At 38.6% G+C, this 26906-nt stretch overlaps 1 protein-coding gene across 4 annotated transcripts in view; it reads left to right on the forward strand.

The window, feature by feature from the left end:
* FCHO2 (FCH and mu domain containing endocytic adaptor 2) overlaps positions 1-19710 on the forward strand; it is a 139782-nt gene extending 120072 nt beyond the window's left edge. For all 4 annotated transcript variants that reach the window (XM_045061947.1, XM_045061949.1, XM_023257315.2 and 1 more), the window contains 7 exons: positions 140-251; positions 3947-4102; positions 4435-4567; positions 12293-12492; positions 13190-13254; positions 16800-16964; positions 17286-19710. In XM_045061947.1, the coding sequence (XP_044917882.1) occupies positions 140-251; positions 3947-4102; positions 4435-4567; positions 12293-12492; positions 13190-13254; positions 16800-16964; positions 17286-17308 (854 nt within the window). In that variant the 3' untranslated portion in view covers positions 17309-19710. The remainder of the gene's footprint in view (positions 1-139; positions 252-3946; positions 4103-4434; positions 4568-12292; positions 12493-13189; positions 13255-16799; positions 16965-17285) is intronic.
* Positions 19711-26906: the final 7196 nt, after the last annotated feature.

Raw genomic sequence — 26906 nt, forward strand, 5'->3', positions numbered from 1 at the left:
TCCAGATTTATACCTGGGCCATCAATGGAACCAATAATAGAGTCATTTGTGACAAGCTAACCTTGTGACTTTACCTGTCTTGATATTTTATAAAGCTCTTTCTATAGGATTTAACAAATAAATTGCATATGTATTCTAGGTGTGTCACGAGGTCCCAGCCCTGTCAGCCTTGGAAATCAGGACACCTTACCTGTGGCAGTTGCCCTTACAGAATCTGTTAATGCCTACTTTAAAGGAGCAGACCCTACCAAGTTAGTTTTTAAAAAGTGTGTGTGTGTGTGTGTGTGTGTGTGTGTGTGTTTGGTGGGGAGGGGGCTTGGTAATATATTTGCAGAGTTACATTTTGATTCTCTATAGGTTAGAGTTTTCTATTTATTTACCTGGGTTTTTGTTTTTTTGGTTTTTTTTGCTATCACATATAGTCATTTAGCAATTGTCTTTCCAAACAAAACAAAACAAATCACTATAATCATCAGTGGTGATGGCTTTTCTCCCCAGTTTATTTACATTCTTGCCCAAGCTTTGTGCGCCATCTGCTGTGTGATATATCTGTAAGATCAGGATGATGGCAGCTGACCTAGAAGTGGGATAGAACTTTGAATATTGGCTTAATGTGTATCTTTGGGGAATGTGTAATGTTTGCAGGAGAGACCTAAAATGTATGTTTCATTTATGAGACTCTTGTAGAATTGGTTTAACCTCCTTCTTTTAAGAAAGTGTTTTGGTGGGGATCCCCCCCACCCCCAGTTTATTTCGATAGAGTGTGCATGAGCAGGGGAGGAGCAGAGAGAGAGAGGGAGAGAGAATCCCAAGCAGTCTCCACATTGTCAGCGCAGAGCCCGACACAGGACTTGAACCTACAAACTGTGAGATCATGTCCTGCACCAAAATCAAGAGTCAAGCTTAATGGGCTGAGCCACCCAGGCACCAATTTTTTTTTTCTTTTTATGATCAGAGAAAGCCTTTCTTTTTGAAAAAATGTATTTTTAAATTTTTGTTAGTTTTTTTTTTTATTTTTGAGAGAGAGACAGAGTATGAGGGGGGGAGGGGCAGAGAAAGAGGGAGTCTCAGAATCTGAAGCAGGAACCAGGTCCTGAGCTGTCAGCACAGAGCCCCACACGGGGCTCAAACTCAGGAAATGTGAGATCATGACCTGCGTGGAAGTTGGATGCTCAACTTATTGAGCCACCCAGGTGCCCCTAGAAAAAAAATATTTTTGAGAGAGCACGAGCACGGGATGGACAGAGAGAGACAGGGTACAGAGGATCCGAAGCAGGCTCTGCACTGACACTAGTGAGCCTGATGTGGGGCTCGAATTCATGAACTGAGAAATTGTGACCTGAGCCAAAGTCAGGCTCTTAACCCACTGAACCACACAGGCGCCCTGAGAAAGCGTTTCTGATGTTAAGTTTAAGCAGATATTTCAAAGACATTGAGGAGCCAACCATGCAGATGTCTGAGGGAAGAGCATTCCAGTGAGTGTAAAAGACTGAGGTAGAAGCATGCTTGACATATTCAAAGGAAAGAGAAATATGTCACTAAGTTGGAGTTAGCAAGGAGGGGAGTGGTCAAAGAGGAGTCCTTTGAGGGGCCAGATCAGGCTGGGAATTAGAGACCATGGTAAAGAGTGTGGAGTTTATTCTGAGCAGGGTGGGAACCAGTGAAGGTCTTTGAGCAGAGAAAGTTACTTATAAGTGTTTTGAAGGAATACTCTGGCTGCCATATGGAGAATAAACTAGAATGAGCCAGAGTACAAGCAGAGAGAGAGAAGGTTAACTGCAGCAGTCCAGGTGAGAGATGATGGTGGCCTATATAAGGTTATTAACTGAGGAAGTCATGAGTAATAGTGAGATATTGAATTCATTTTGAAAACAGAGTTGTCAAGATTTGCTAAGGGAGTCGGTTGGTAACAAATGAATACAGGGTGCCTGGGTGGCTCACTCATTAAGCATTTGACTTTGGCTCACGTCATGATCTCCTGGTTCATGAGTTTAAGTCCCATACTGGGGGGACTTGAGCCCTGCTTCAGGTGAGCTCAGGCCCCACTTCTCTCTCCCTCTACCTCTTGCTCACTTGTGCCTTCTTGCTCTAAAAAAAAAAAAGACAACTGAATACATGATACTGGATTTCAGGGCCTAGGTCATAGGCTAGAGATGAAATACTTAGTAGTCATTAACTTGTATACGATACTTAAAACCACAAAGCCTTGGAAGAGGTCTGATGAGGATTGTGGCTCCCTTCAGTGGTTAGAAAACAGAAAGACAAAATGATTGGGTAAAGGAGTTTGAAACTACAAGCAACGAGAGGTGAGGAGAGAATCAGAAGAGCAGTGTACCAAAACTAGGTGAATAAAACCCTTTTGTGAAGGATGGTGTGAAGCTGTATCGGATGCTTCTGATTCGTCAAGAAAAATTGAATTTTGACATTATGGAGGTCATTGGTGACCTTCACAAGAGCAGTTTGTCAAGTGGTAGAGATGAACTCCCTCTAAGCATGCTTTCAAGAGTGGGAGAAGAGGGGGCATGTGGGTGGCTCAGTCAGTTAAGCATCTGACTTCTGCTCAGGTCATGATCTCCCTGCTCTTGAGTTTGAGCCCCTCATCAGACTCTGCTGACAGTTCCGAGCCTGGAGCCTGCTTCAGATTCTGTGTGTCCCTCTCTCTCTGCCCCTCCCCTGCTCGTGCTCTGTCTGTCTCCCTCAAATATAAAACATAAAAACTAAAACAAGAGTAGGAGATGATGCAGATACAACTGTATTTGGAAGGAGCAAGTATAGAAAAATTTAGGATGTTTTGCTCTAAGTGAAAGCAGAGAGGTGTAGTGATAGAGAAGTGATAGAGTCAGAGGAAGTTTTTATTAATTTTAGTGTGAGTTTTTTAAAGATACACATTTCAGCATGTCTATACACTAATGGGGAAGATCCAATATTTTTGGAAAAAATTGGGTAGGAAATTTCAGGAAACAGGGTAGTTGCATTAGAGAAGTCTCTGGTATGTAACAGATGAGCTTCAGTGCAGAAGCAGTGAGATCGGCCTTACGTGCACAAACTGATCTCTTGAAACAGGAGGAAAGGTATGGATACAGAGTCAAGTAGGAGTTCACCTGTGAGACTGTAAGGAAGTTCTTTACTGATTTTATTTCCTCAGTAAAATTTAAAGTCGATGGCTGCGAGTAGAGGGAAGGAATATTTCAGACTGGAGAAGAAGGAAGGTATGAGAAGAGGTAGAATTGCATGATAGACCAGGAAATCCTAGGAGGAAAGGAGGGTTTGAAGGAATAAGTGAAAAGGTAGTAGGAACAATGGATTGTGGAGGCTTTGATGAGAATTGTTGGAGATGTGGTACTAGACAGAGTAAGTTGGGAAAAGAGGAAGTGGCCAATAGAGGAATGAGGAGGCTGAAATCAAGATTATGGAGGGGCTGCTGTGTGACCGAAGTAGGCTGGAAGACAGGATTGTTTGGAGACAAGGGGCTGAGAACTAGGTGCCCAAAATATCAAGAGCATTATCTGTGTGGATATTGAAATCACTACAGATTGTGATAGGAGTAATGATACAGAGACAGACTGACAGCAGGCAAAGAGCTAACATTTTCAGAAAAATCAAACAGTGTTGAAAGGGATGGAGTAGCAAGTAGTATACTGAGTTAGATAGGAGGCGGGAGGTTTTTAGGAAGGATGTAGGAATATAGAGTTGGAAGAGGCAATGAGGAGCTAGGAAGACCTCTCCCACTGCCACTCAGGCCTTGTATTTAGTGGGGTTTCAGTGAAAAATAGCTCCAACTGAGGATGGTGTTACCAGGGAAGCAGTCTCCTTAAGGGACAGCCAGGGGGTGGTTTTTCTGAACAAGTGAAGAGATGTGATCTTTACTCTTACATTTGTGTTTGGAGTTTAATTATTAAAGCGCCTTATTTAAACCACTTAAAATTTTCCAAATCCCTAATTTCAGGTGTATTGTGAAGATCACTGGTGACATGACAATATCGTTTCCGAGTGGAATTATTAAAGTCTTCACTAGCAATCCATCTCCAGCTGTGCTGTGTTTCAGGGTGAAACATATCAGCAGACTAGAGCAAATTCTTCCAAATGCTCAACTTGTGTTCAGGTTCGTGTACTCTCGTTTTGAAGGTGAAGTTAAATTTTTCCTGCTTCATTGAAGCAATAATTCAGTTGGATGACAATACAAAAGTTATGATTAAACAGCCTTCTGCGCTCTGTGCTTTTGCTGGTGATGGTATTTGTTAAGTCCTTCTCTTCTGTTACCTCATTTTTCAAACAAGTTTCTGCTATGTTTTATTCTTTATCCCCCTTAGTTTTCCCTCATCCCACCTTTTGGTTTATTTCTACTAGTCTTTCCCAGGTCACCAAATAACAATACAGAGGCAAAGGATGAAGCTAAGTTAAATAAAATAACAAAAATATTTCTTATGCATACAGTGATCCATCACAGTGTGATTCTAACACAAAAGATTTTTGGATGAACATGCAAGCTGTTACTGTCTACCTCAAGAAGCTATCAGAGCAAAATCCAGCTGCTTCTTATTATAATGTAGATGTATTAAAGTATCAGGTAAGTGTTCTATCCTTGTAAAAATCATAAATTAAAATATTAATAAATAGATTCTCATAGATTAAATGAGTAATGTGTTATGGCCTCATGAGTTTTATTCCAGGAATTCAAGGAAACTCATTGAAGCCAAAGGAAATTGATGATCAAATTCACTATTCCTGATTCAAATACTGAGTAAATATACATGAATATGTCCTTAACCTGAAAAGACCAGCAACATCAGTCTTAATAATGAAACACACAAAGCAGTTAAAGTCTGGAGTAGCAAAGACATCTATTATTCTCATTAACTGTAAGAGATTTTTCTGGATGTGTTAGTACAGTTACACAAGAGAATAAAGCAGTAATAGTGGAAGGAGGAACCCAAATTACTGTTACTTACAGGTGATGTTATATTCCTGGAAACCTAAGAATGAACTGAAAAACTATTTGCTGTAGGGGTTTTTAATAAAGAGGTGAGTTTAAAAATTAATGCAAAGATTAGTAGCTTTCTAAATATCCAGTTAGGAATATTAATGCAGAAAAATTTTGACAATTAAACTTATCAGACTTGGAGAGGTGCTAGAAGATGGCAATATAGGAAGATCTGGAACTCTCCTCCTCCTGTGGACACACCAAAGCTACAGCTACTCTGGAACAGTTTCCTCTGAAAAAGACCTGAAAACCACCTGAACAGCTCCATCACATTAGCAAACAAGCAGAGGGTCACATGGAAGCATGCAGGAGGGGTGAGACCCATTCTCCCCACAAACTCCACCACCAGCACTGTGACCCACAATCAGAAGGGAACTCACAAACCTGGAGCTAATTCCCAAGTGAAAAGTTCATACCCCTATCAGGCATCCCACCTTTTAAGATCTGTACCTGAGAGAAGAGCCCCCAAAACTTCTGGCTTTGAAAAGCACCAGAGCCCATGCCCATGATACCCAAGGGCTATGGTGATCTGAGAAACACCTTCTAGAGGATTCTCACACAGACTCAGTCTAGGGACCAATGCAGAAGCAGCCAATCAAAAGGTGACCACATTATATGAGAAAAGAGAGTCATTTGGCTTATCATAAAGTGTGAGCCAGTGAGGCAGAGGCCTACTGAGATACTCTCCAGGGAGAGAGGAGCTAGTAGGCAGCACTTTAGTGCCCAAAGCTGGCAGGTGCCATACACACACACGCACACCCCCCCCCCCAGATTTTTAATATGTATATTAAAATAATTTATATATTATATATTAACTCCAGATTTTTTCTTTTCTTTAAAAGGGTGCCATTTTTATGATCCAGGGAACATAGGCTGAGCGATGTCATTTTTTGTGCTCTCCTGCCTTGCTGCAGCTTGTGGTATCTCCCAGAAGGGAGCTTATACACTTGTCTGGAGCCCTGATGTTTTCAACTGTTGCCTAGCGGGACACCTCTAGATTGCCTGGTCTGGTGGCCAGCAGGGCTCATGCTTGTGGTCTTGCAAGACCAGTTATATTTGCATTCTTTAAAAGCTGCTGCCTGATGGTTTGGCTTCCAGTCAGTCTCAGTCTAGGTGCTGACAGGTCTTGGCACACCCTCAACAATTGGGAGCTATTAAAGAATAGGCTTCTTTGGTAATCACAAAGTTTCAAAAGACAAGCAACAGCTAAGGCAAGGTTGAATGATAAAGGGTCATGTGCATGAGGCCACTCTTTCAAGAGTGGGAGAGGTGGCTGTTTCATCTAATACATAGAAGCAAACAGGGTCAAACAAAATAAAGGAACAAAAGAATATGTTCCTAATCAAGGAACAAGATAAAACCTCACAAAAAAGCCTTAATGAAGTGGAGGTAAGTAATTTACCTGATAGAACATTCAAAGTAATGGTCATAAGGATGCTCATTCAACTCAGGATAACAATGGATGAACCCAGTGAGAACTTTAACAAAGAAACAGAAAATATAAGAAAGTATCAAATAGAAGTTACAGTGCCAAAGAATATAATATCTGACTGAAAAACTAGTGATGTTCAACAGCAGGTTAGATGAATCAGAAGAGATTGGTGAACTTGATGACAGAACAGTGTAACTCACCCAATCAGAGCTGCAAAAAGAATGAAAAAAGTGAGGAAAGCTCAAGGGACTTAAAGGGGCAACCTCAAGCAGACTAACTTTTGCATCAGGTGTTCCAGAAGGAGAGGATAGAGAAAAGCACAGACAACTTGAAGACCTGATAGCTGAAAACTTCCCTAACCTGGGGAAGGAAACAGACATCCAGATCCAGGAAGCCCAGACAGTTCCAAATTAGATGATCTTAATGAGACTTCTGCAAGACATAATTAAAATATCAAAAGTCAAAGGTAAAGAGGTCTTAAAAGTAGCAAGAGAAAAACCACTTGTTATATATCTGCTGAGGCTATCAGATTTTTTTTGGCACAAACCTTGTAGGCCAGAAAGGAGAGATCAGGATACATTCAAAGTGCTCAAAGAAAACAATCTCCAACCAAGAATACTCTACCCTGGAAAGTTTTCATTTAGAATTGAAGGAGAGAGAAAGAGTTTTCTGGAAAAGCAAAAGCTAAACAAGTTTATTACAAATAAACCAGCCTCACAAGAAATGTTAAAGGAACTTTTTTAAGCTGTAAAGGGCACTAATTAAAAAAGTATAAATCTCACTGGTAAAGGTAAACATATGGTAAAGGTGGAATGGATTAATTACTCATAAAAGGTAGGATGAAGGTTAAAAGACAAGAATAGTAAAATTAACTACAATAATCAGTTAAGGGATACGCTAGATAAAAAGATACAAAATGTGATCTCAGGGGCACCTGGGTGGCTCGGTTGAGCATCTGACTTTGGCTTCAGGTCATGATCTCTGGTTTGTGGGTTCGAGCCCTGTGTCAGGCTCTGTGCTGACAGCTTGGAGACTGGAACCTGCTTTGGATTCTCTCTCTCTCTCTGTCTCTCTCTCCCTCTCCCTCTTCCCCCTGGCTCGTGCTCTCAAAAATAAACATTAAAATGATTGTTTTAATGTAACATTAAAAACATAAAATGTGCAATGGAGGGAGACTAAAAATGATGTAGAGCTTTAGAATATGTTCAATTTTCAGTTCTCAACTTAAAATACTTATAAATATAGGTTGTTATATGTAAGCCTCATGGTAACTATAAAATAAAAATGTATAGTAGATACATAAAAAATGAAAAGGAATTTAAGCCTATCAGTAAATACTGTCATCAAACCACAAAGGAAGAGCACAGGTGGAAAAAAAAAAAAAAAAAACAACAACAGATGAACTACAAAAACAGCCAGAAAACAGTTAAGAAGATGCCAGTAAGTACATACCTGTCAATAATTAACAATGAATGGACTAAATTATCCAGTCAAAAGAGAATGGATGAGTGCGTTAAAAGTATCACCCATGTATAATGCTGTGCATAAGAGACTCACTTCATATAGAAGGACAGAGTTAATGGGGCGCCTGGGTGGCTCAGTCGGTTAAGCGTCCGACTTCGGCTCAGGTCATGATCTCACATTTCGTGAGTTCGAGCCCCGTATCGGGCTCTGTGCTGACAGCTCAGAGCCTGGAGCCTGCTTCAGTTTCTGTGTCTCCCCGTCTTTCTGCCCCTCCCCTGCTCATGCTCTGCCTCTCTCTCAAAAATAAATAAAACATTAAAAAAAAAATTTAAAAAGGACAGAGTTAAAATGAAGGGATGGAAAAGGTACTCCTTACAAATAGAAATCAAAAGCTGGGGTAGGTTAGGGGTGCCTGAGTGGCCCAGTCGGTTAAGCATCCAACTTCGGCTCAGGTCATGATCTTGGGGTTTGTGCATTCGAGCCCCGTGTCGGGCTCTGGGCTGACAGCTCAGTGCCTGGAGCCCACTTCAGATTCTGTGTCTGCCTCTGTCTGCCCCTCCATTGATTGCACTCTGTCTCTCACATTGTCTCAAAAATAAATAAACATTAAAAAAAAAAAAAAATCTGGGGCAGGTTAATAAACAAAATAGACTTGAAAATTAGAGGAATTAAGAGAAAAGGGCATTATATAGTGATAAAGGTGTCACTCCACCAAGATGATGTCATATTTGTAAATATTTATGCACCCAACAGTGGAGTACCTAAATCTACCTTTTAAGAGACCTTAAAGGGAGAAATTGAGAACAATACAAAAGGGGAATACCCTACTTACGTCATCTAGACAGACATCAATAAGAAAACGTTTTTCTTAAATGACATGATAGACCAGATGGACTTAAAAGATATATACAGAACATTCCATCCCAAAGCGGTATATACCTTCTTTTCAAGTGCACATGGGACATCTCTAGAGAAGATCATAGGTTAGGCCACAAAACAAGTATTAATAAATTTGAAAAGATAGAAATCCTGTTATGCATCTTTTCTGACCAAAATGATACGAAACTAGAAATCAATTATGGGAAGAAGACTGGGAAATTAAACAATATGCTACTCGACCATTTGGTCAATGAATAAATCAAAAGAGAAATGAAAAGTTATCTTGAGACCAATGAAAATGGACATATGCCAAAATTACTGGATGTAGCAGAAACAGTGCTAAGAAGGATGTTCCTGTCAGTAAATGCCTACCCAGCAAACAAAAATCTCAAACTTCCTTTACACCTCGGAGAACTAAGAAAATGAAGAATAAAGCCACAGTTAGTGGAATGGACGAAGTAACCAAGAGCAGAAATCAAATACAAATTAAAAATACAATAGAAAAAACTAAGCTGGTTCTTTGAAAAGATAAATAAAATTGATAAACTTTTAATCAGATTCACCAAGAAAACAGCAGAGAGGGTGCAAATAAAGTCAGAAATAAGAGAGGAGACCTTACAACTGATACTATGCAAATACAAAGGGTCATGAGAAACCACCACGAACGATTTTATGCCAACAGATTGAACAGCCTAGAAGAAATAAATTTTTAGAAACAGACAGCCTTCTAAGACTGAATCCTGATAAAGTAGAAAATCTCAATAGACCAGTTACTAGTAAAGAGACTGTATCAGTAATCAAAAACCTTCCAGGAACAGAAGTCCAGGACTACACTGTCTCACTGGTGAATTCTGCCCAATTTTCAGCGAAGAATTATTACCAATCTTTCTCAAACTTTTCAAAAAAAAAAAAAAAAATAGAAGAGGAGGCAGCAATTCCATTATGCTAAGTGAACTAAGACAGTGAAAGAGAAATACCGTATAATTCCACTTCTATGTGGAATCTAAAAAACAAAATGCCAAGCTCAGAGGCAACAGAGAACATACTGTTTCCAGATATAGGGTTTGGAGGGAGGTAGACAAAGTGGGTGAAAGGATTCAAAAGTATAAACTTCCAGTAATAAGTCATGAGGATGGAAGATAGAGCATCATGACTAAGGTTAGTAAAACCATATTGCATATTTCAGAGGTGCTAAAAGAGTAAATCTCAATCCTCATCACGAGAAAAAGTAGTTGTGATTATTTTGCAGTATATAAAATATTGAACCTTTATGTAGTCCACCTGAAACTCATGTCAATTATACCGCAATAAAATTTAAAAAACATGTTAAACTATCCTTTCCTGTAATCACATTGAACACATAATAAAAACTAATTAGGAAGAAACCTAACACTATTTCTAATGAGTTGAATATAGTTATAAAGGTATACTTTATTCAGATGAAGAGTCATGTTGTAAAAAGCTTAGGTGTTTCTAAATTAACTTAGAAATTTAATGCGATCCTGATCAGAAATCCAGTGGAAGTGTGTATATATTGGTGTTTGGACAGTCATTTTCAAGTTTTCCGGAAGAATAAAGCTTGGAATAAAAATGTTTTCAATGGTAATGTGGAGTAATGTTTTAGTTTTAATGGGGTAAAGTCATGGATGAATATAAAGTGTGCAAGTGTGTGTGTATATATGTATATTTTTAATATGTATATGTTTTTACATATTTTGATCTTGAAGTGTCAAGACCTTTTTAAGTGTAATACAGAACCCAGAAGCCATGGTATGAGAGGGATATTTGACAATAAATAAATGTGTATAAATTCTTTGTTAAAACAAAGTCTTAAACAGAATTGGTATCTAATCTGAGGGAAAAGTTTTCATAATATAATAAGACAGACCAAAAGGCTTACTCTGAAGAGCTCTTTTAAATAAAAGATGGTTAACTCAAGAGATAGGTAACTTATGAAAGATGTTTCATGTCTATAGTAATCAGAGCAGTGGATACTAAGGTGACAATGAGATAGCAGTTTTAGCCCATCAGATTAACAAAAATGGGAAAGACTGTATTAAGAGAGCTGTGACCACTTGTTAGTAGGCATACAAATTAATCGAACTTCTTAGAAAGCAGTTCTGTTACATTGTTGAATAGCTGTTGGATTAAACTGCTGAATAGTCAAACCTTTAATTCCACTTCAAGAAATCAGTTTGTCAAAAATAGCACACATGGGAGGAAAAAAAGAAGATAAGGTGCAAAGGATTTTCACTGCAGCACTGTATGGAAACCATGTGAGCACACATCTATAGAAGACAATGATTAAATGAATTACTACAGCCATTAGAAATAATTAGGGGCGCCTGGGTGGCTCAGTCGGTTAAGCATCCGACTTCGGCTTAGGTCATGATCTCGCGGTCCATGAGTTCAAGCCCCGCGTCAGGCTCTGTGCTGACTGCTCAGAGCCTGGAGCCTGTTTCAGATTCTGTGTCTCCCTCTCTCTCTGAACCTCCCCCGGTTCATGCTCTGTCTCTCTCTGTCTCAAAAATAAACGTTAAAAAAAAATTAAAAAAAAAGAAAGAATAAGATCTGTGCATGCGTGCCTACAGTGTTAACAGTGGGGAGTAAGAATGCTAAGGGATAAATTTCCTACTTCATATACTTAATGTATTATGTGAAATTTTAATAGAGTAATTGTATTAATATGGCTTACGTTTTTGGGAAATAAGGAATAGAAAATGGTGCAACTTAAGTAGGTTTAGAGTTTATTCCGGGTATTCATTATTCTTAATTCAGTAAACATGTATTATTCAGTGCTTGCTAATTGCCAGGAATAGCATGAGAGGTAGTATGTATGTATGTTTTGTTATCTCGAAAAAAGGCATAGTGTTCACAATAAGGAAAACTGAGGGGTACCTGGGTGGCTCAGTTGGTTAAACAATAAGGAAAACTGGAAATGCAATGTTAGTGTACATTTAAACAGGGTGATCAGGGTAGGTCTCATTAAAAAGGAGTTAACTTGAGCAAGGATCTAAAGAATGGGAAGGAATTGCACCATTTACTAGGGGTCATGTGATTAAAATTAAACACTTGGAAGTCCGGAAGTATTCTAATTCCAGACTTGCAATATTGCCTGGTGACTTATCCTTCTTTTTTTTTTTTTAAATTCTTTTAATTCGTAAGGAATCTTAGAATTGAATTCTGTGTTGGATGTTGAAAGGGATTCTTAAGTTAACATGCATAAAGAAGAATCACCTGATGGCATACTTCTTTCTGGACCTAGCACCTAAGCAGTTGAGTCAGATTTTCTGCATTTGGACCTATAGGAATGTGTATTTTGCACAACTGTCATGGACATTTTGATGTGGGTAGTCCTAGATCCACACTGTGAGACTGGCTCTTACTCCTCGGAGATAAGCCTGCTTTCTTCTGCCTAACGATATTTCCATCATTATTTTTGATTCTGAGAACTCTTGTGTTCAAGCATACATGTCTTCAGCATGACTTGTTTACTTTTTGGGCAAAAACTAACTTTTTTCTTTTTCTCTTTAAAGGTATCATCAAATGGTATTCAGTCCACTCCTCTAAATCTTGCAACGTATTGGAAGTGTAGTGCTGGCACCACAGATCTTAGAGTGGATTATAAGTACAACCCAGAAGCTATGGTGGCACCGAGCGTGCTTTCAAACATACAGGTGGTGGTACCAGTGGATGGAGGAGTCACAAATATGCAGTCCCTTCCCCCTGCAATATGGTAAATTTGAGTTTTCTGAATTCCTGCTAAATTTTGCTGCAAGCTCCAACTTGTAGAACCCATTTTCAAAGTTGTAAGCTTGAAAAGTATTCGTGCATTTTACCATAAAAACTGTGGTGTAAAAGATGCTGTTCATCTTACTAGTCAAATCACAATAGCCTCAATCCAAAAGTAAGTTTGCGTTCACCACCCAGGCTTGAATGACTCAGTACAACTTTACCTTTAGGTAAATCACTTAACCTCCATCAACTTTATTTTTCTAAAAAATAATACTTATTATTTTAGAGGGGTAAATATAGCATCTATCATCTCTGTAAGAACACCTGTCTTAATAGTTTAGGAATTCTCATCTCTTAACTACCTCTCTTGTTCCCTGAATTAGTATAGACTAACACTCTAGATTCTTCAGTTTAATAAAAGTTTGTTGTCCTTCAGTAATGAAGGTACTGAACCACATATATTTTCAGCGTTCCTTTTTCTGACTAGAAGAATTATGTAATTTAGTAAACTTCCATTAAGATATAGCATTATATTTACTTACATCGTAAACACATTATCACCTGGTGATGCTACTGAAAGTAAATTTAGCCCTATAGTTGTTTTGGTGAAATACTTAAAATGTATTCATTTATTGACAGCCCATCCATTTTTAAGCCCCTATACTAGACACTTAATCAGAAGATATTTGTTCTTATAGGAATGCAGAACAAATGAAAGCCTTTTGGAAACTGTCTGGTATTTCAGAAAAATCAGAAAATGGAGGTAAGTGTGTGTGTATGCCTTTTTGTTTGTAATTCAGTGTCCATGAAAATTGATTTTTGAGGCATTTTTATGGACAGTTTTTTCCTAGATTTTCATGCCTTCAGTTCTAGCATTGACCACTAGATGGAAGTTAATACCTTAAATAAGAGTGGACCAGTTGACATTCAGAACCCATTTTTCCCCTCTAGATTGAATATGCTTTCTCTGTAAGAAAAATGATTTGTTTTGCTCTAACTTTATAAATACTATGTAAATGCATACATTCACATGAGAATATTATTAGGTATTTTCAAGTGACCTGATAACTGAAACTGATTTAATATACCATTTAGCTCATTCTGTTCCTGGGGTCCTCCTGTCCTCCCAGAAATCATGTAGAAGCTTGCAGGCTTTCAAAAGCCCCTTTGTTTGCCTACTTCACTTTCCACGAGAACTTTTCCTGGTCATTTCTCGTTAGTAAAACTAACCATCAACAGCCTTTACTTCTCTGCTAATTATTTTAAGAAGAAACAAGTTAATTGCTTACTCCCACCAAGTCTGTATCTGTTTGTGCTCACAAGGCAAAGGAAAAATCTGTGTTGGCTGGTCTCTGTCTTGTCTTCCCTAACTCAGTTTAGAATGTAATTTCCAGGACAATCAAGTCTGTAACATTAATTATTCCTATTTTCTCTTAAGAGAATTCTCCTGGGGCACCTGGGGTGCTCAGTCGGTTGAGCGTCTGACTTCAGCTCAGGTTATGATCTCTCAGTCTGAGTTTGAGCCCCGCATCAGACTCTGTGCTGACAGCTCAGAGCCTGGAGCCTGCTTCGGATTCTGTGTCTCCCTCGCTCTCTGCCCCTCCCCCGCTCATGCTTTTTCTCTCTCTCTCTGTCAAAAATAAATAAACATTAAAAAAAAATAAAAAAAAAAATAAGAGAATTCTCTTGCTCTTTTTTGGATGCCTACTTAACCTCCAATAACTTTTCCTATTACTAAGTAGGACTTTTTTTTTTTTTTTTTTAGCTTTTCAAATTTTGCTTAGCTTTTTCTCTTTGAACACTTTAAGCATAATGTGATCAAAGCATAAATCATATCCCTGGTTTTTCTCCTATGTATTTCTGTATCAAGTAGCAGGAATATATCTATAGTGGCTATTTATACATGTCATGCTGAATCACTCTTTTACTAGAGAACCACCTATTTGGTGAAATAACCAAGCTGATCTACAGTTCCTTTGTTGCCTATTTTCATGTGCCAAAGGTGCTGACTTCTGCTTGAGCTGTATCGCTTCTGGGGGGACAAAACTGAAATTCCTAGTTAAATCTGGAAGTAAACCAGAAATCCTGTTTGAATTGAGGGCTTACGTAACCAGCTAGCAGGAAAATGAGAATACATATTTCCCCCTACTTAATGAAACTATACTATTGTAAGTACTAACAAGAGAAATTGTTTCCTCAAAAACAGGGTACAAATTTTCTAATCAGATAGATGAATACTTTTCCTCTGCTGTTCAGGAATCAGGATATCTATGTGAGGAAATGGAAAAATACTATAAATGTTCTGATTTGGTTAACCTTTAAAAAGAAATATGCAAATTAGGATACTGTACAATAGAAATTGTTTCTGCTCTGGCTTTATGCCCAGAAGAGGGACAGGAAATAATTTTCAAGTTTAAGATTTGCCAAGGTGGCTGCTCTTGGCCTGTAGAACTTTCACAGAATTGAATTGCCTATCAAGAGAATTGTGCAAGTCTAAGGAGGACTTGGGCTTGGACGGTGCTTAAGAATTAGGCAGCATTTCATCCTCCCAGCCAATCTGTACAGGCCATGAGGCACAGTAGTGCAGGATGGATCAGGGTTATGCTGTGCTGTTCTACTTCTGTGTATCCTAGAATATTGCTCCTGCTACCTAGTGGTTGTCGGTTTTCCTTGACTGGAAACCTGGGCACACTCTGAGACGACTCCTCCTTTCCCCCTCTCGATTCCAACTCTGAAATATTTTTCAAATGCATTTTCTTCTTTCCTTTCCCTTAGCCTGATTGAGATCCACTTCAACTGTCACCTAGAATCCTACACTATTTTATTGACTTTCAGTTGGTTTCCCTACCTGGCACCTTGTACCTCTGTCCCCTTTTAAGACCCTAATCTGAACTGTTTTTGTCTTCTTTATCTTTAGTGACTTCCTAGGATTATTTTTTGTCGTGGCATGTAAAGATATTTGGAGCTTGTTCCTTCCTACCATTCTAGTCTTCTGCCCCTCTTGTATCCTATCCTCTAGGTCTTCTGATATGCATGCAGTTCCCTTCAAGGCACTGTATTCTCTCCCCTCTCTACCTGTAGTTACCCCTGCCTGCAATTCACACTGTCCTCTCCACCATCATTTTATGTGCTTTTGTGCCCATAGCAATTCAGAGCACTTCTGTAGCATTTATCATATTCATGACAATTTTTTGCTTTACAGTTTCTGGCATACTGTTAGACTGAGGTATGTAGAATAAATGGTTAGACTGAAAAGAAGACATCTCAAATATCTAGTTGACCCTTGAACAATGCAGGGGTTAGAAGTGCCAAGCCCCCGCACATCACTCACCCTGGTGGACCTGTGTAGTCAAAAATCTATGTATAACTTTGCCCCCCCCCCCCAAACTTAATTACTAACAGCCTACTGTTACCCAGAAGCTCTACCGGTAACATAAACAGTCAATGAACAGGTATTTTGTAGGTTTTATGTGTTATATACTGTACTGTTAAAATAAGCTAGATAAAAGGAAATAAAATCAGAAAAAAAATACACTTAAGAGCACTGCACCGAATGAAAAAAGTCTCTGTTTAAGTGAACCCACAGAGTTCAAACCCATGTTGCTCAAAGGTCAGCTGTATTTGGCATGATAGGCAAGTTAAATTTTAAGAAGGGGAATAGAAAATAATAATATTGATACAGATTTCCTAATCTTAGCTGTCTTTCCTTCTTTACTTCTCCTATCCCTGTAATATGGTAGTTGACTGTCATCATTGTTTTTGGACTTTATTCCTACTCGCACTACTCCTCTAAGCGCTTTCCTCTGAACTGCCCACCTTGACTTTTTTTTTTTTTACTTCAACATGTGTCTGTATCATGTTGAATCTCAATACAGATCTACAGGGGTGTTTTAAGTCAAAGAAAAGCAAGGATTAAAAGTACTTTTAATTCACTGGTGCCTAGGTGGCTCAGTTAAGCATCCCACTTTGGCTCAGGTCATGATCTTACAGTTGGTGAGATTGAGTCCTACATTGGGCTCCGTGCTGACAACTCAGAACCTGGAGCCTGCTTTGGATTCCGTCTCCCTCTCTCCCTGCCCCTCCCCACTCATCCTCTGTCTCTCTCAAAAATAAATAAACATAAAAAAAATCAATTAAAAAAAGACAACTTAATTCAGATTCTTTGAATCAAGTCTGATTTGGACACAGGACATTGATGTGTTTACTATATACATTTTATGCATTTGGCATAGAACATAGTTTATCTTATTTGTTTTTTCTGTTAATTTTATGTTGCCCTGGGTAAGTTCTTTATTCTTTTCCTTGTAGGTTCTGGGTCCCTCAGAGCAAAATTTGATCTTTCAGAAGGACCTAGTAAACCCACAACACTTGCAGTGCAGTTCCTCAGCGAGGGAAGTACCCTCTCGGGAGTAGATATTGAACTTGTAGGCACTGGCTATAGGCTTTCCTTAGTAAAGAAGCGGTTTGCCACTGGTAAGTTGAGAGATTTTGTTTTTAGTGTACATGGGAACATTCTAACAGTGTGCTACTAAGCAACTATTTTATAAACTGTCAAGCAGTTTATCATCTAGTCATGGAAAATTTCTTCTTCGACCTTTGGTACAAAGTGCCAGGTAGAGACACACCTGGGAGAGAATAACTGTGGTCAGTATACATGGACACCTGTGATCGGATTCTCATGTATCATAAACAGCAGATGGGAACTAGGGTTCTGTGTCTGTAACCACAGTGAAAATGTCGTCCTTTGAGTTCATTTGAAATTGTAATTGCATGGGTCTGCTTGGTGTTTTTCAGGACGATACCTGGCAGATTGCTGATGGACCTGGGAAACGGGTTGGCTCGAGACAGAAGCACAAGTCTGACATCCTGCATTGTCTGTTCTTTCCAACACGATTCTAGCTTCTATTAGGTCCTTTGAACGTACACACATTTGAGAACTGATTACAAACATTAAATTGCACTTTTGAAGTGAGTCATCAAAAGCAATAGCACTGAAATGATTTTCATCGCTGTTAATGATCAACTGCAATATTCCAGAAGCACATTTGTAGAGATTCTCAGTAAAATGAAGTTTTCCTAGGCTGAAATTTCATATTGTCTTCAGTGTCTATGTTGAGTTATATAGTGTATTATCAGACCTAAAATTTCAGGAGAGCAAGCACCAAATAATTCAGCTTTCCATAAATTTTTAGAGTCAGAGATAGGTTTGAAATTTCCTAAGCTTGATATTGAATGGAGACAGACAGAACGTGAATTCTAAGTTTTGGATAACGTTAATTCTGAACACTCAATCAAATTGAGTTATGTGCCATAAAGTAATCAGACCAGAGTCCAAGGTGTACGCAAAAAATGTATAATTTGAATCTCATAGAAACATTAATAAAGTGTAAATGCTGTTTTATATGATTTTTTTAATTCTCAAGTGCAATGTGTTTTAAAATAAGCTTGCAAAAGACAGCAGAGAAATTTACTTCTGCAGTTAGTTAACTTTATAGAATTTGTGATTGTTTTTAAGAATTAATGCTGTAGATTTAATTTATTTTTATATGGATTGCATAATGTGTGCCTTTTAAAACAATAACAAAAGCCAGAAATGTGCCTATCCAGGTTTGTGTTCGTTAATGTGCCTCACTTTTTTTCCCTTCACAGTCTGGCTCTTCTATTCAGTGTTAGAGTGGTCAAGCATTTTTACAAGATAATTGCCATTTTGTAAATATCTTGACCTCAATTGGGAAGGGAATTCAGAGTAACTAAAGGTTAATTTGTACCTAAAAATCCTGGCTCACTTCTTTAGTGATACACTGTAGCCGATAGAAAGAGAAATACACCTAATCGCCTATGTTTACAGGGGAAGAAAAGTTACCTTCAGATATTCCACCTAAGTATGTAAATCATAAAACCAATATGAAAAACTAAAGGTAACTTGGTAACTGCTATTTTAATCCTCAATTTGACACTTCCCTTCATTCTGTTTATCATTGGAAATTTATACATTTAATGAATGTGTTGGCATGAGTTTTGTATTTCGCGAGGAACACATTTTAGAGAAGATTAGTTTTGGCATTGGAGAAGTACTGCCGTTTGTTTTCATTTCAACAATTGGGACAGTTACCAATTTGTATGTTATTGGTTAATTGCCAACTGCTAGAAATTGGGAGAGGATTTGAAGTGATGGATTGGGTTAAGCATTTCTTGAACTACTAATATGAAATAGTAACAAAACCTAACTTTATAGCGAATCCTAATTGAAGGACTTAAAATGTTTTGGACAGTTTCATAATTTACAAGTGGGAATTTTATTTATAAATACCAATGTCCTGCCTTTTACGTAGAAGTGATAAATTGTTATATATGATAATTTATATAAAACCACTAATTATTCTGTTAAGCTTTACAGAACATTAAAACCCCTACTACTAGACATTTATGTAACATCTTGTTCTACTAAATACAGCAGAAAATCTACTTATTAGCAATACATAGAACACAGTATGTGCTTTTTAAGTATATTCAGTATTAGCCCAATTCGACATTTAGATTTGACTAAAGCAGCATATTAAGACAATTTGCTGAAATGTTCATCTTCACTAAATAGCAAAATGGGAATTTCTAACTCTTATGTTGTGCTCTTTTAAATGCCAATTACAATCCCTTACTGGAATCTTAAATGTAACTGCTTTGCAATCACACTGCTTTCTGTGGGCAGTTAATACTTTATTACTGGACTTCAGACACAGTTACACTCACCAGGTTTGTTTCGAATCAAGTATTACCTAAAACATGTACAGATTAGTAAAATGGTTAAACTTCTGCACTTTCTGATTACCACAGTCTTCATGCCAAGTGTCGATACCTACATTTGTATTAGGCGCAGGCTACAATTTTGAAGCCATATGAGTTTATATTGATTTTTTTTTCATTTAAAAATCCACTAATGGTGTAAAAAAGACCAGTAGATTTTCAATGGGAAATGTATTTAGCAAGCTGGTTCTTGCTGCTGTATAGTGATAAACTTTGTAGCTGCCTCTTTAACCAAGAATTTGTAAACAAAGAACTCTAACAAATGTGAGTTTTTAAGAAATGTTATTTACTACTTTGAGTTGTAATTAGAACAATGCAAATCTATCTTACACAATTTTGTAAATATTTTTGATTTTTTCATAAAATGTAAATTTTACATAAAAGTTGTGCCCTTAATAAACATGTAATATATAATTTATCAGTTGGTTTATGTGTCTTTGTACCCCTAATGATGGTAATAGCTATGGTTAGGACAATGCAGGGCAGGTGAGGAGTAACTGGTTTTGAACATGGTATCACCATTTTGACAGGCATACAGATTGTTCTGTTAATTTAGTTCAACTGGTTGTATAGGAAAACTTCATTTGCATTATAACCCCAAGATGCAGAAATTTTTTGAAAGTGATTTTTAAACATATTTAAATACATTTTCTCACGTATAGTTTCTAAATATATTTAAATTGATGTCAAGCTCTACCAAAGACTTTCCTCCAGATAGCTGCTTAGCAACCCTACTCTTCATCTGTTGCTGGTATTGGTCAGAACAAGTGGGTTTTTTGGCCTTTTCCTTAAGCTACAGTATGGCTGTTGCAGGTCCAGAATGTATGTTCACATCCAAAGCTGGGGAAGGGGCAGTTCCTGGTTTATCTGTCCTTTCTGTCAGGAGAGTAAAAGCTTTTCCAGAAGCTTTCACCACATTTGTGCTTCTATCCTGTCTTCCAGAATTGTGTGTGAGAAGCAAACAAAGCAAGTAGCCTTTATAATAGAAGTGGCCAAAGGAGAAGAGGCTGGCAATGGCTGAAGGTGAGCTGGCCAGTAAGTCAGCCACAGATTTTTCTGACTGATACAGACAGACCCCAGCCCCCCCCCCCGCCCACCCCTTTTTAAAAATAAATTCAGCAGTGAGCAGGGAAAACTTGAAAATCTTTTGTTTTTATCTTTAGTAAGAGTGTATCAGTATAACCTTTGTATTGAGTACTTTGAAACCAAAGCCTTTAACACTGTATGTTCACTAAACTGGAATTAAAAGAAACCAAAGCCTTAAAAAAAAAAAAAAAAAAAAATGGAGAGGACCCAAGATGACGGAACAGCATGGAAGTTTTTTGTGCGTCTTGCACCCATGAAATACAGCCAGCCCAACACTAAACCATCCTGCACACCTAGAAAACTGATCTGAGGATTAACACAACAGTCTGCACAACGTGAACCACAGAATTCAGCAGGTACACGGCGGAGAGGTGAACTTGGGGAGAGAGAAGCAGCGGAGGACAGGGAGCCGCTTTTGCGTCAGGAGAGAGGATGGAGATGGGGGGGAGATTATAGGAAAAGCACCCCTCCCCAAAAGCAGCTGGAGAGACAGTGGAAAATTGGAAACAGCCGCAGGGACTAAACTAAAAAGGGAGAAAGGAGAGGGCTTAAGTTCCATTACGACCGTAAATGGGGAGCGTAGAGTCGGAAACTCCGCAGCTTGATACCTGGCGGTGCCCTGGTGAGAAGGGCAAATCTCCAGGAGCAGAGCGGGGTCCAGAAGGTTCTTGGGCCACACGGGGAGAAGCAGTTCCATTGCTGGAAGGACATTTGATAGAGGCTGTGATGCCACCTGTGCCCAGCACACCCCAGAGAACGGCCACATTCGCTGGTGCTGGACCGAGGCCATTGGGGGTGAAGCTTAGTGCCAGATGTGTTGTGATTTTCCATAATCCCTGAAACGCTGCTTGCGAACTTTTTCTGGGGCAGGCTGGTACCTGCCTGGAGTCTCCAGGCATCGGCAGCAGCACAGTTCCACAAACGTTCCTGGGTGCAGCCGGCTTTCAGCCGTTGCTCCGTGAGACCCTCAGCAGAGGGGCAGAACGGGTCAAAGCCCCAGTCCCTCAGAAGTGGGGGGGGGGGGGGGCGGGCAGGGAAAACAGTCACATCTGAGACAAAACTCGGGAGAGAGGTACTGCCTGGGGCTTGGTCACGGACAGTGTGGAAGCAGGCAGTGGACGGAAGCTGAAGACGAAGAATGGGTGCGTGATTGCTGATCAGGGAGAACAGAGTTCCGATACTAGAGACTGGGTAGCTGGGTGACTCCATTTTCACCCCTCCCGCGCATGCGCTCATGCACCTACTAACGCAACAATCCCCCTAGTAGGCTTAGCAGTGCCATCTAGTGGAGAACGGAACCATTACACTAAACCCTATCCAACGGGGCCAACCTCACTCTTCAAGAACACAAGTCTCACCGCCTTAGTTTATGGACTATAAAGCACTTCATAGTTTGACTTCCAGGGGGAAACGAAGTAATTTCAGTAGTATTTCAGTCTGTTAACCAGCCCAACTATTCAATTTTCTTTTTTTTCCTCCTCTCTTTTTCTTACAGAAAGAGAAAAAATTCATTTTTATTTTCAATTTTTATTAAAATATTTTTTCTACTATACTTTTTACTTTTGGGTAAATCTTTTAAAATTCTATTTTACTTCCATCATTTCATTTTAGTCTACTTCAGTGTATTCATTTTTTCAAATTTTCAAATGATTTTCTTTTTTTTTTTCTTTTTCTCCCCTTTTTTCTCTAATCTATCAAGCCACTTTCAACATCCATTCCAAAACACACCTAGGATCTAGCATCATTTATTTTGTGTGTGTGTAATTTTTTAATTTTAATATTTTTAATTTTTGGGGCGCCTGGGTGGCACAGTCGGTTAAGCCTCCGACTTCAGCCAGGTCACGATCTTGCGGTCTGTGAGTTCGAGCCCCGCGTCGGGCTCTGGGCTGATGGCTCGGAGCGTGGAGCCTGTTTCCGATTCTGTGTCTCCCTCTTTCTCTGCCCCTCCCCCGTTCATGCTCTGTCTCTCTCTGTCCCACAAATAAATAAACGTTGAAAAAAAAATTAAAAAAAAAAAAAGGAAAAAAATATTTTTAATTTTTATTTATTTTAATTTTTCTACCTCATTAATTCCTTCTCTCCCTTCAAAATGATAAAACGAAGGAATTCACCCCAAAAGAAAGAGCAGGAAGAAACGACAGCCAGGCACTTAACCAACACAGATACAAGCGAGATACCTGAACCAGAATTTAGAATCACGATAATAAGAATACTAGCTGGAGTTGAAAATAGATTAGAATCCCTTTCTGTGGAGATAAAAGAAGCAAAAGCTAGCCTGGGTGAAATAAAAAATGCTATAACTGAGCTGCAATCATGGATGGATGCTGCGGTGGCAAGGATGGATGAGGGAGAACAGATAATCAGCGATATAGAGGACCAACAGAGAATAATGAAGCAGAAAAAAAGAGGGAGATTAAGGCGAAAGAGTACGATTTAAGACTGAGAGAAATCAGTGACTCATTAAAAAGGAACGTCAGAATCATAAGGGTCACAGAAGAGGAAGAGAGAGAAATAGGGGTAGAAGGGTTATGTGAGCAAATCATAGCGGAAAACTTTCTTAACCTGGGGAAAGACACAGACATCAAAATCCAGGAAGCAGAGAGGACTCCCATTAGATTCAACAAAAACCTACCATCAACAAGGCATATCATAGTCAAATTCCCAAAACACTCAGGCAAGGAGAGAATCATGAAAGCAGCAAGGGAAAAAAAGTCCTTAACCTACAAGGGAAAACAGATCAGGTTTGCAGCAGACCTATCCACAGAAGCGTGGCAGGCCAGAAAGGAGTGGCAGGGTATATTCAATGTGCTGAATCAGAAAAATATACAGCCAAGAATTCTTTATCCAGCAAGGCTGTCATTCAAAATAGAAGGAGAGATAAAAAGTTTTCCCCAAATTAAAGGAGCTTGTGACCACTAAACCAACCGTGCAAGAAATTTTAAGGGGGACTGAGGGGAGAAAAGATGAAAATATAAATAAATAAACAAATACCAAAAGTAACAAAAATTATAAAAGACCAGAGAACACTACCAGAAACTCCAACTCTACAAGCAGCAGAATGGCAATAAATTCATATCTGTCAGTACTCACTCTAAATGTCAATGGACTCAGTGCTCCAATCAAAAGACATAGGGTAACAGAATAGAAAAGAAAACAAGATCCATCTATATGCTGTTTACAAGAGACCCACTTTAGACCTAAAGACACCTTCAGATTGAAAATAAGGGGATGGAGAACCATCTATCTTGCTAATGGTCAACAAAAGAAAGCTGGAGTAGCCATACTGATATCACACAATCTAGACTTTAAAATAAAGACTGTATCAAGAGATACATAAGGGCATTATATCATAATCAAGGGGTCTATCCACCAAGAAGACCTAATAATTGTGAACATTTATGTGCCAAATGTGGAAGCACCCAAATACATAAATCAGTTAATCACAAACATAAAGAAACTCATTGACAGTAATACCATAATAGTAGGAGACTTCTACACCCACTCACATTGGACAGATCATCTAATAAAAAAAATCAACAAGGAAGCAATGGCTTTGAATAACACACTGACCACATGGACTTAACAGATAAATTCAGAATATTTTATCCTAAAGCAGCAGAATATATATTCTTCTCCAGTGCATGTGGAATGTTCTCCAGAATAGACCACATACTGGGACACAAATCAGCCCTCAGCAAGTACAAAAAGATCGAGATCATACTGTGCATATTTTCAGACCACAATACTATGAAACTTGAAATCAACCACAAGAAAAAATTTGGAAAGATAACAAATACTTGGAGACTGAAGAACATCCTACTAAACAATGAATGGGCTAACCAAGAAGGTAAAGAGGAAATTAAAAAGCACATGGAAGCCAATGAAAATGATAACACCACAACCCAAAACCTCTGGGACACAGAAAGGCAGTCATAAGAGGAAAGTATATAGCAATCCAGGTCTTCCTAAAGAAGGAAGAAAGATCTCAGATACACAACCTAACCTTATGCCTTAAGGAGCTGGAAAAAGAACAGCAAATAAAACCCAAAGCCAGTAGAAGACAGGAAATAAGAAAGATTAGAGCAGAAATCAATGCTATTGAAACCGAAAAAACAGTAGAACAGATCAATGAAACCAGAAGCTGGTTCTTTGAAAGAATTAACAAAATTGATAAACCATTAGCCTGTTTAATCAAAAAGAAAAAGGAAAGGACCCAAATAAATGAAATCAAGAATGAAAGAGGAGAGATCACAACCAACACAGCAGAAATAAAAATAATAAGAGAATATTATGAACAATTATATGCCAATAAAATGGGCAATCTGAAAGAAATGGATAAATTTCTAGAAACATATACACCACCAAAACTGAAACAGGAAGGAAGAAAATTTGAACAGACCCATAACCAGTAAGGAAATCAAATCAGTAATCAAAAATCTGCCAAAAAATAAGAGTCCAGGACCAGATGGCTTTCCAGGGGAATTCTACCAAACATTTAAGGAAGAGTTAACACCTATTTGCTCGAAGCTGTTTCAAAAAATAGAAATGGGAGGAAAACTTTCAAACTCCTTCTATGAAACCAGCATTACCTTGATTCCAAAACCAGACAGAGACCCCACTGAAAAGGAGAACTATAGACCAATTTCCCTGATGAACATGGATGCAAAAATCCTCAAAAAGATATTAGCCAATCGGATCCAACAATACATTAAAAAAATTACCACGACCAAGTGGGATTTATAACTGGGATGCAGGGCTGGTTCAATATCTGCAAAACAATTAACGTGATTCATTGCATCAATAAAAGAAAGGACAAGAACCATATGATCCTCTCAATAGATGCAGAGAAAGCATTTGACAAAATACAGCATCCTTTCTTGATAAAAACCCTCAAGAAAGTAGGGATGGAGCATACCTGGAAATCATAAAAGCCATATATGAAAGACCCAACGCAAATATCATCCTCAATGGGGTAAAACTAAGACCTTTCCCCCTAAGGTCAGGAACAAGACAGGGATGTCCACTCTCGCCACTGTTATTCAACATAGTATTGGAAGTCTTAGCCTCTGCAATCAGACAACACAAATAAAAGGCATCCAAATCGGCCAGGAGGAGGTCAAACTTTCACTTTTCGCAGATGACATGATACTCTATATGGAAAACCCTAAAGAGTCCACCAAAAAACTGCTAGAACTGATTCATGAATTCAGCAAAATTGCAGCATATAAAATCAATGCACACAAATCGGTTGCATTCCTATTCACCAACAATGAAGCAACAGAAAGAGAAATCAAGCAATTGATCCCATTTATAATTGCATCAAAACCCATAAAATACCTAGGAATAAATCTAACCAAAGAGGTGAAAAATCTATACACTGAAAACTATAGAAAGCTTATGAAAGAAATTGAAGAAGACACAGAAAAATGGACAAAGATTACATGCTCCTGGATAGGAAGAACAAATATTGTTAAAATGTCGATACTACCCAAAGCAGTCTACATATTCAACGCAATCCCTATGAAAGTAACACCAGCATTCTTCACAGAGCTAGAACAAATAATCCTAAAATTTGTATGGAACCAGAAAAGACCCCGAATAGCCAAAGCGATCTTGAAAAAGAAAACCAAAGTAGGAAGCATCATAATCCCAGACTTTAAGCTATACTACAAAGCTGTAATCATCAAGTCAGTATGGTACTGGCACAAGAACAGATACTCAGATCAATGGAACAGAATAGATAACCCAGAAATAGACCCACAAACGTATGGCCAATTAATCTTTGACAAAGCAGGAAAGAAAGTCCAATGGAATAAAGACAGTCTCTTCAGCAAGTGGTGCTGGGAAAACTGGACAGCGACATACAGAAGAATTTACCTGGACCACTTTCTTACACCATACACAAAAATAAACTCAAAATGGATGAAAGACCTAAACGTAAGACAGGAAGCCATCAAAAGCCTCGAGGAGAAAGCAGGCAAAAACCTCTTTGATCTTGGCTGCAGCAACTTCTTACTCAACACGTCTCCGGACGCAAGGGAAACAAAAGCAAAAACGAACTATTGGGACCTCATCGAAATAAAAAGCTTCTGCACAGCGAAGGAAACAATCAGCAAAACTAAAAGGCAACTGACAGAATTGGAGAAGATATTTGCAAATGACATATCAGATAAAGGGTTAGTATCCAAAATCTTTAAAGAACTTATCAAACTCAACGCCCAAAAAACAAATAATCCAGTGAAGAAATGGGCAAAAGACATGAATAGACACTTCTCCAAAGAAGACATCCAGATGGTCGACACATGAGAAAATGCTCCACATCACTCATCATCAGGGAAATACAAATCAAAACCACAATGAGATACCACCTCACACCTGTCAGAACGGCTAACATTAACAACTCAGGCAACAACAGATGTTGGCGAGGATGAAGAGAAAGAGCATCTCTGCATTCCTGGTGGGAATGCAAGCTGGTGCAGCCACTCTGGAAAACAGTATGGAGGTTCCTCAAAAAACTAAAAATAGAAC

This window comes from Felis catus, chromosome A1, assembly GCF_018350175.1.
Source record: "Felis catus isolate Fca126 chromosome A1, F.catus_Fca126_mat1.0, whole genome shotgun sequence".
In the NCBI taxonomy this organism is placed as follows: domain Eukaryota; kingdom Metazoa; phylum Chordata; class Mammalia; order Carnivora; family Felidae; genus Felis; species Felis catus.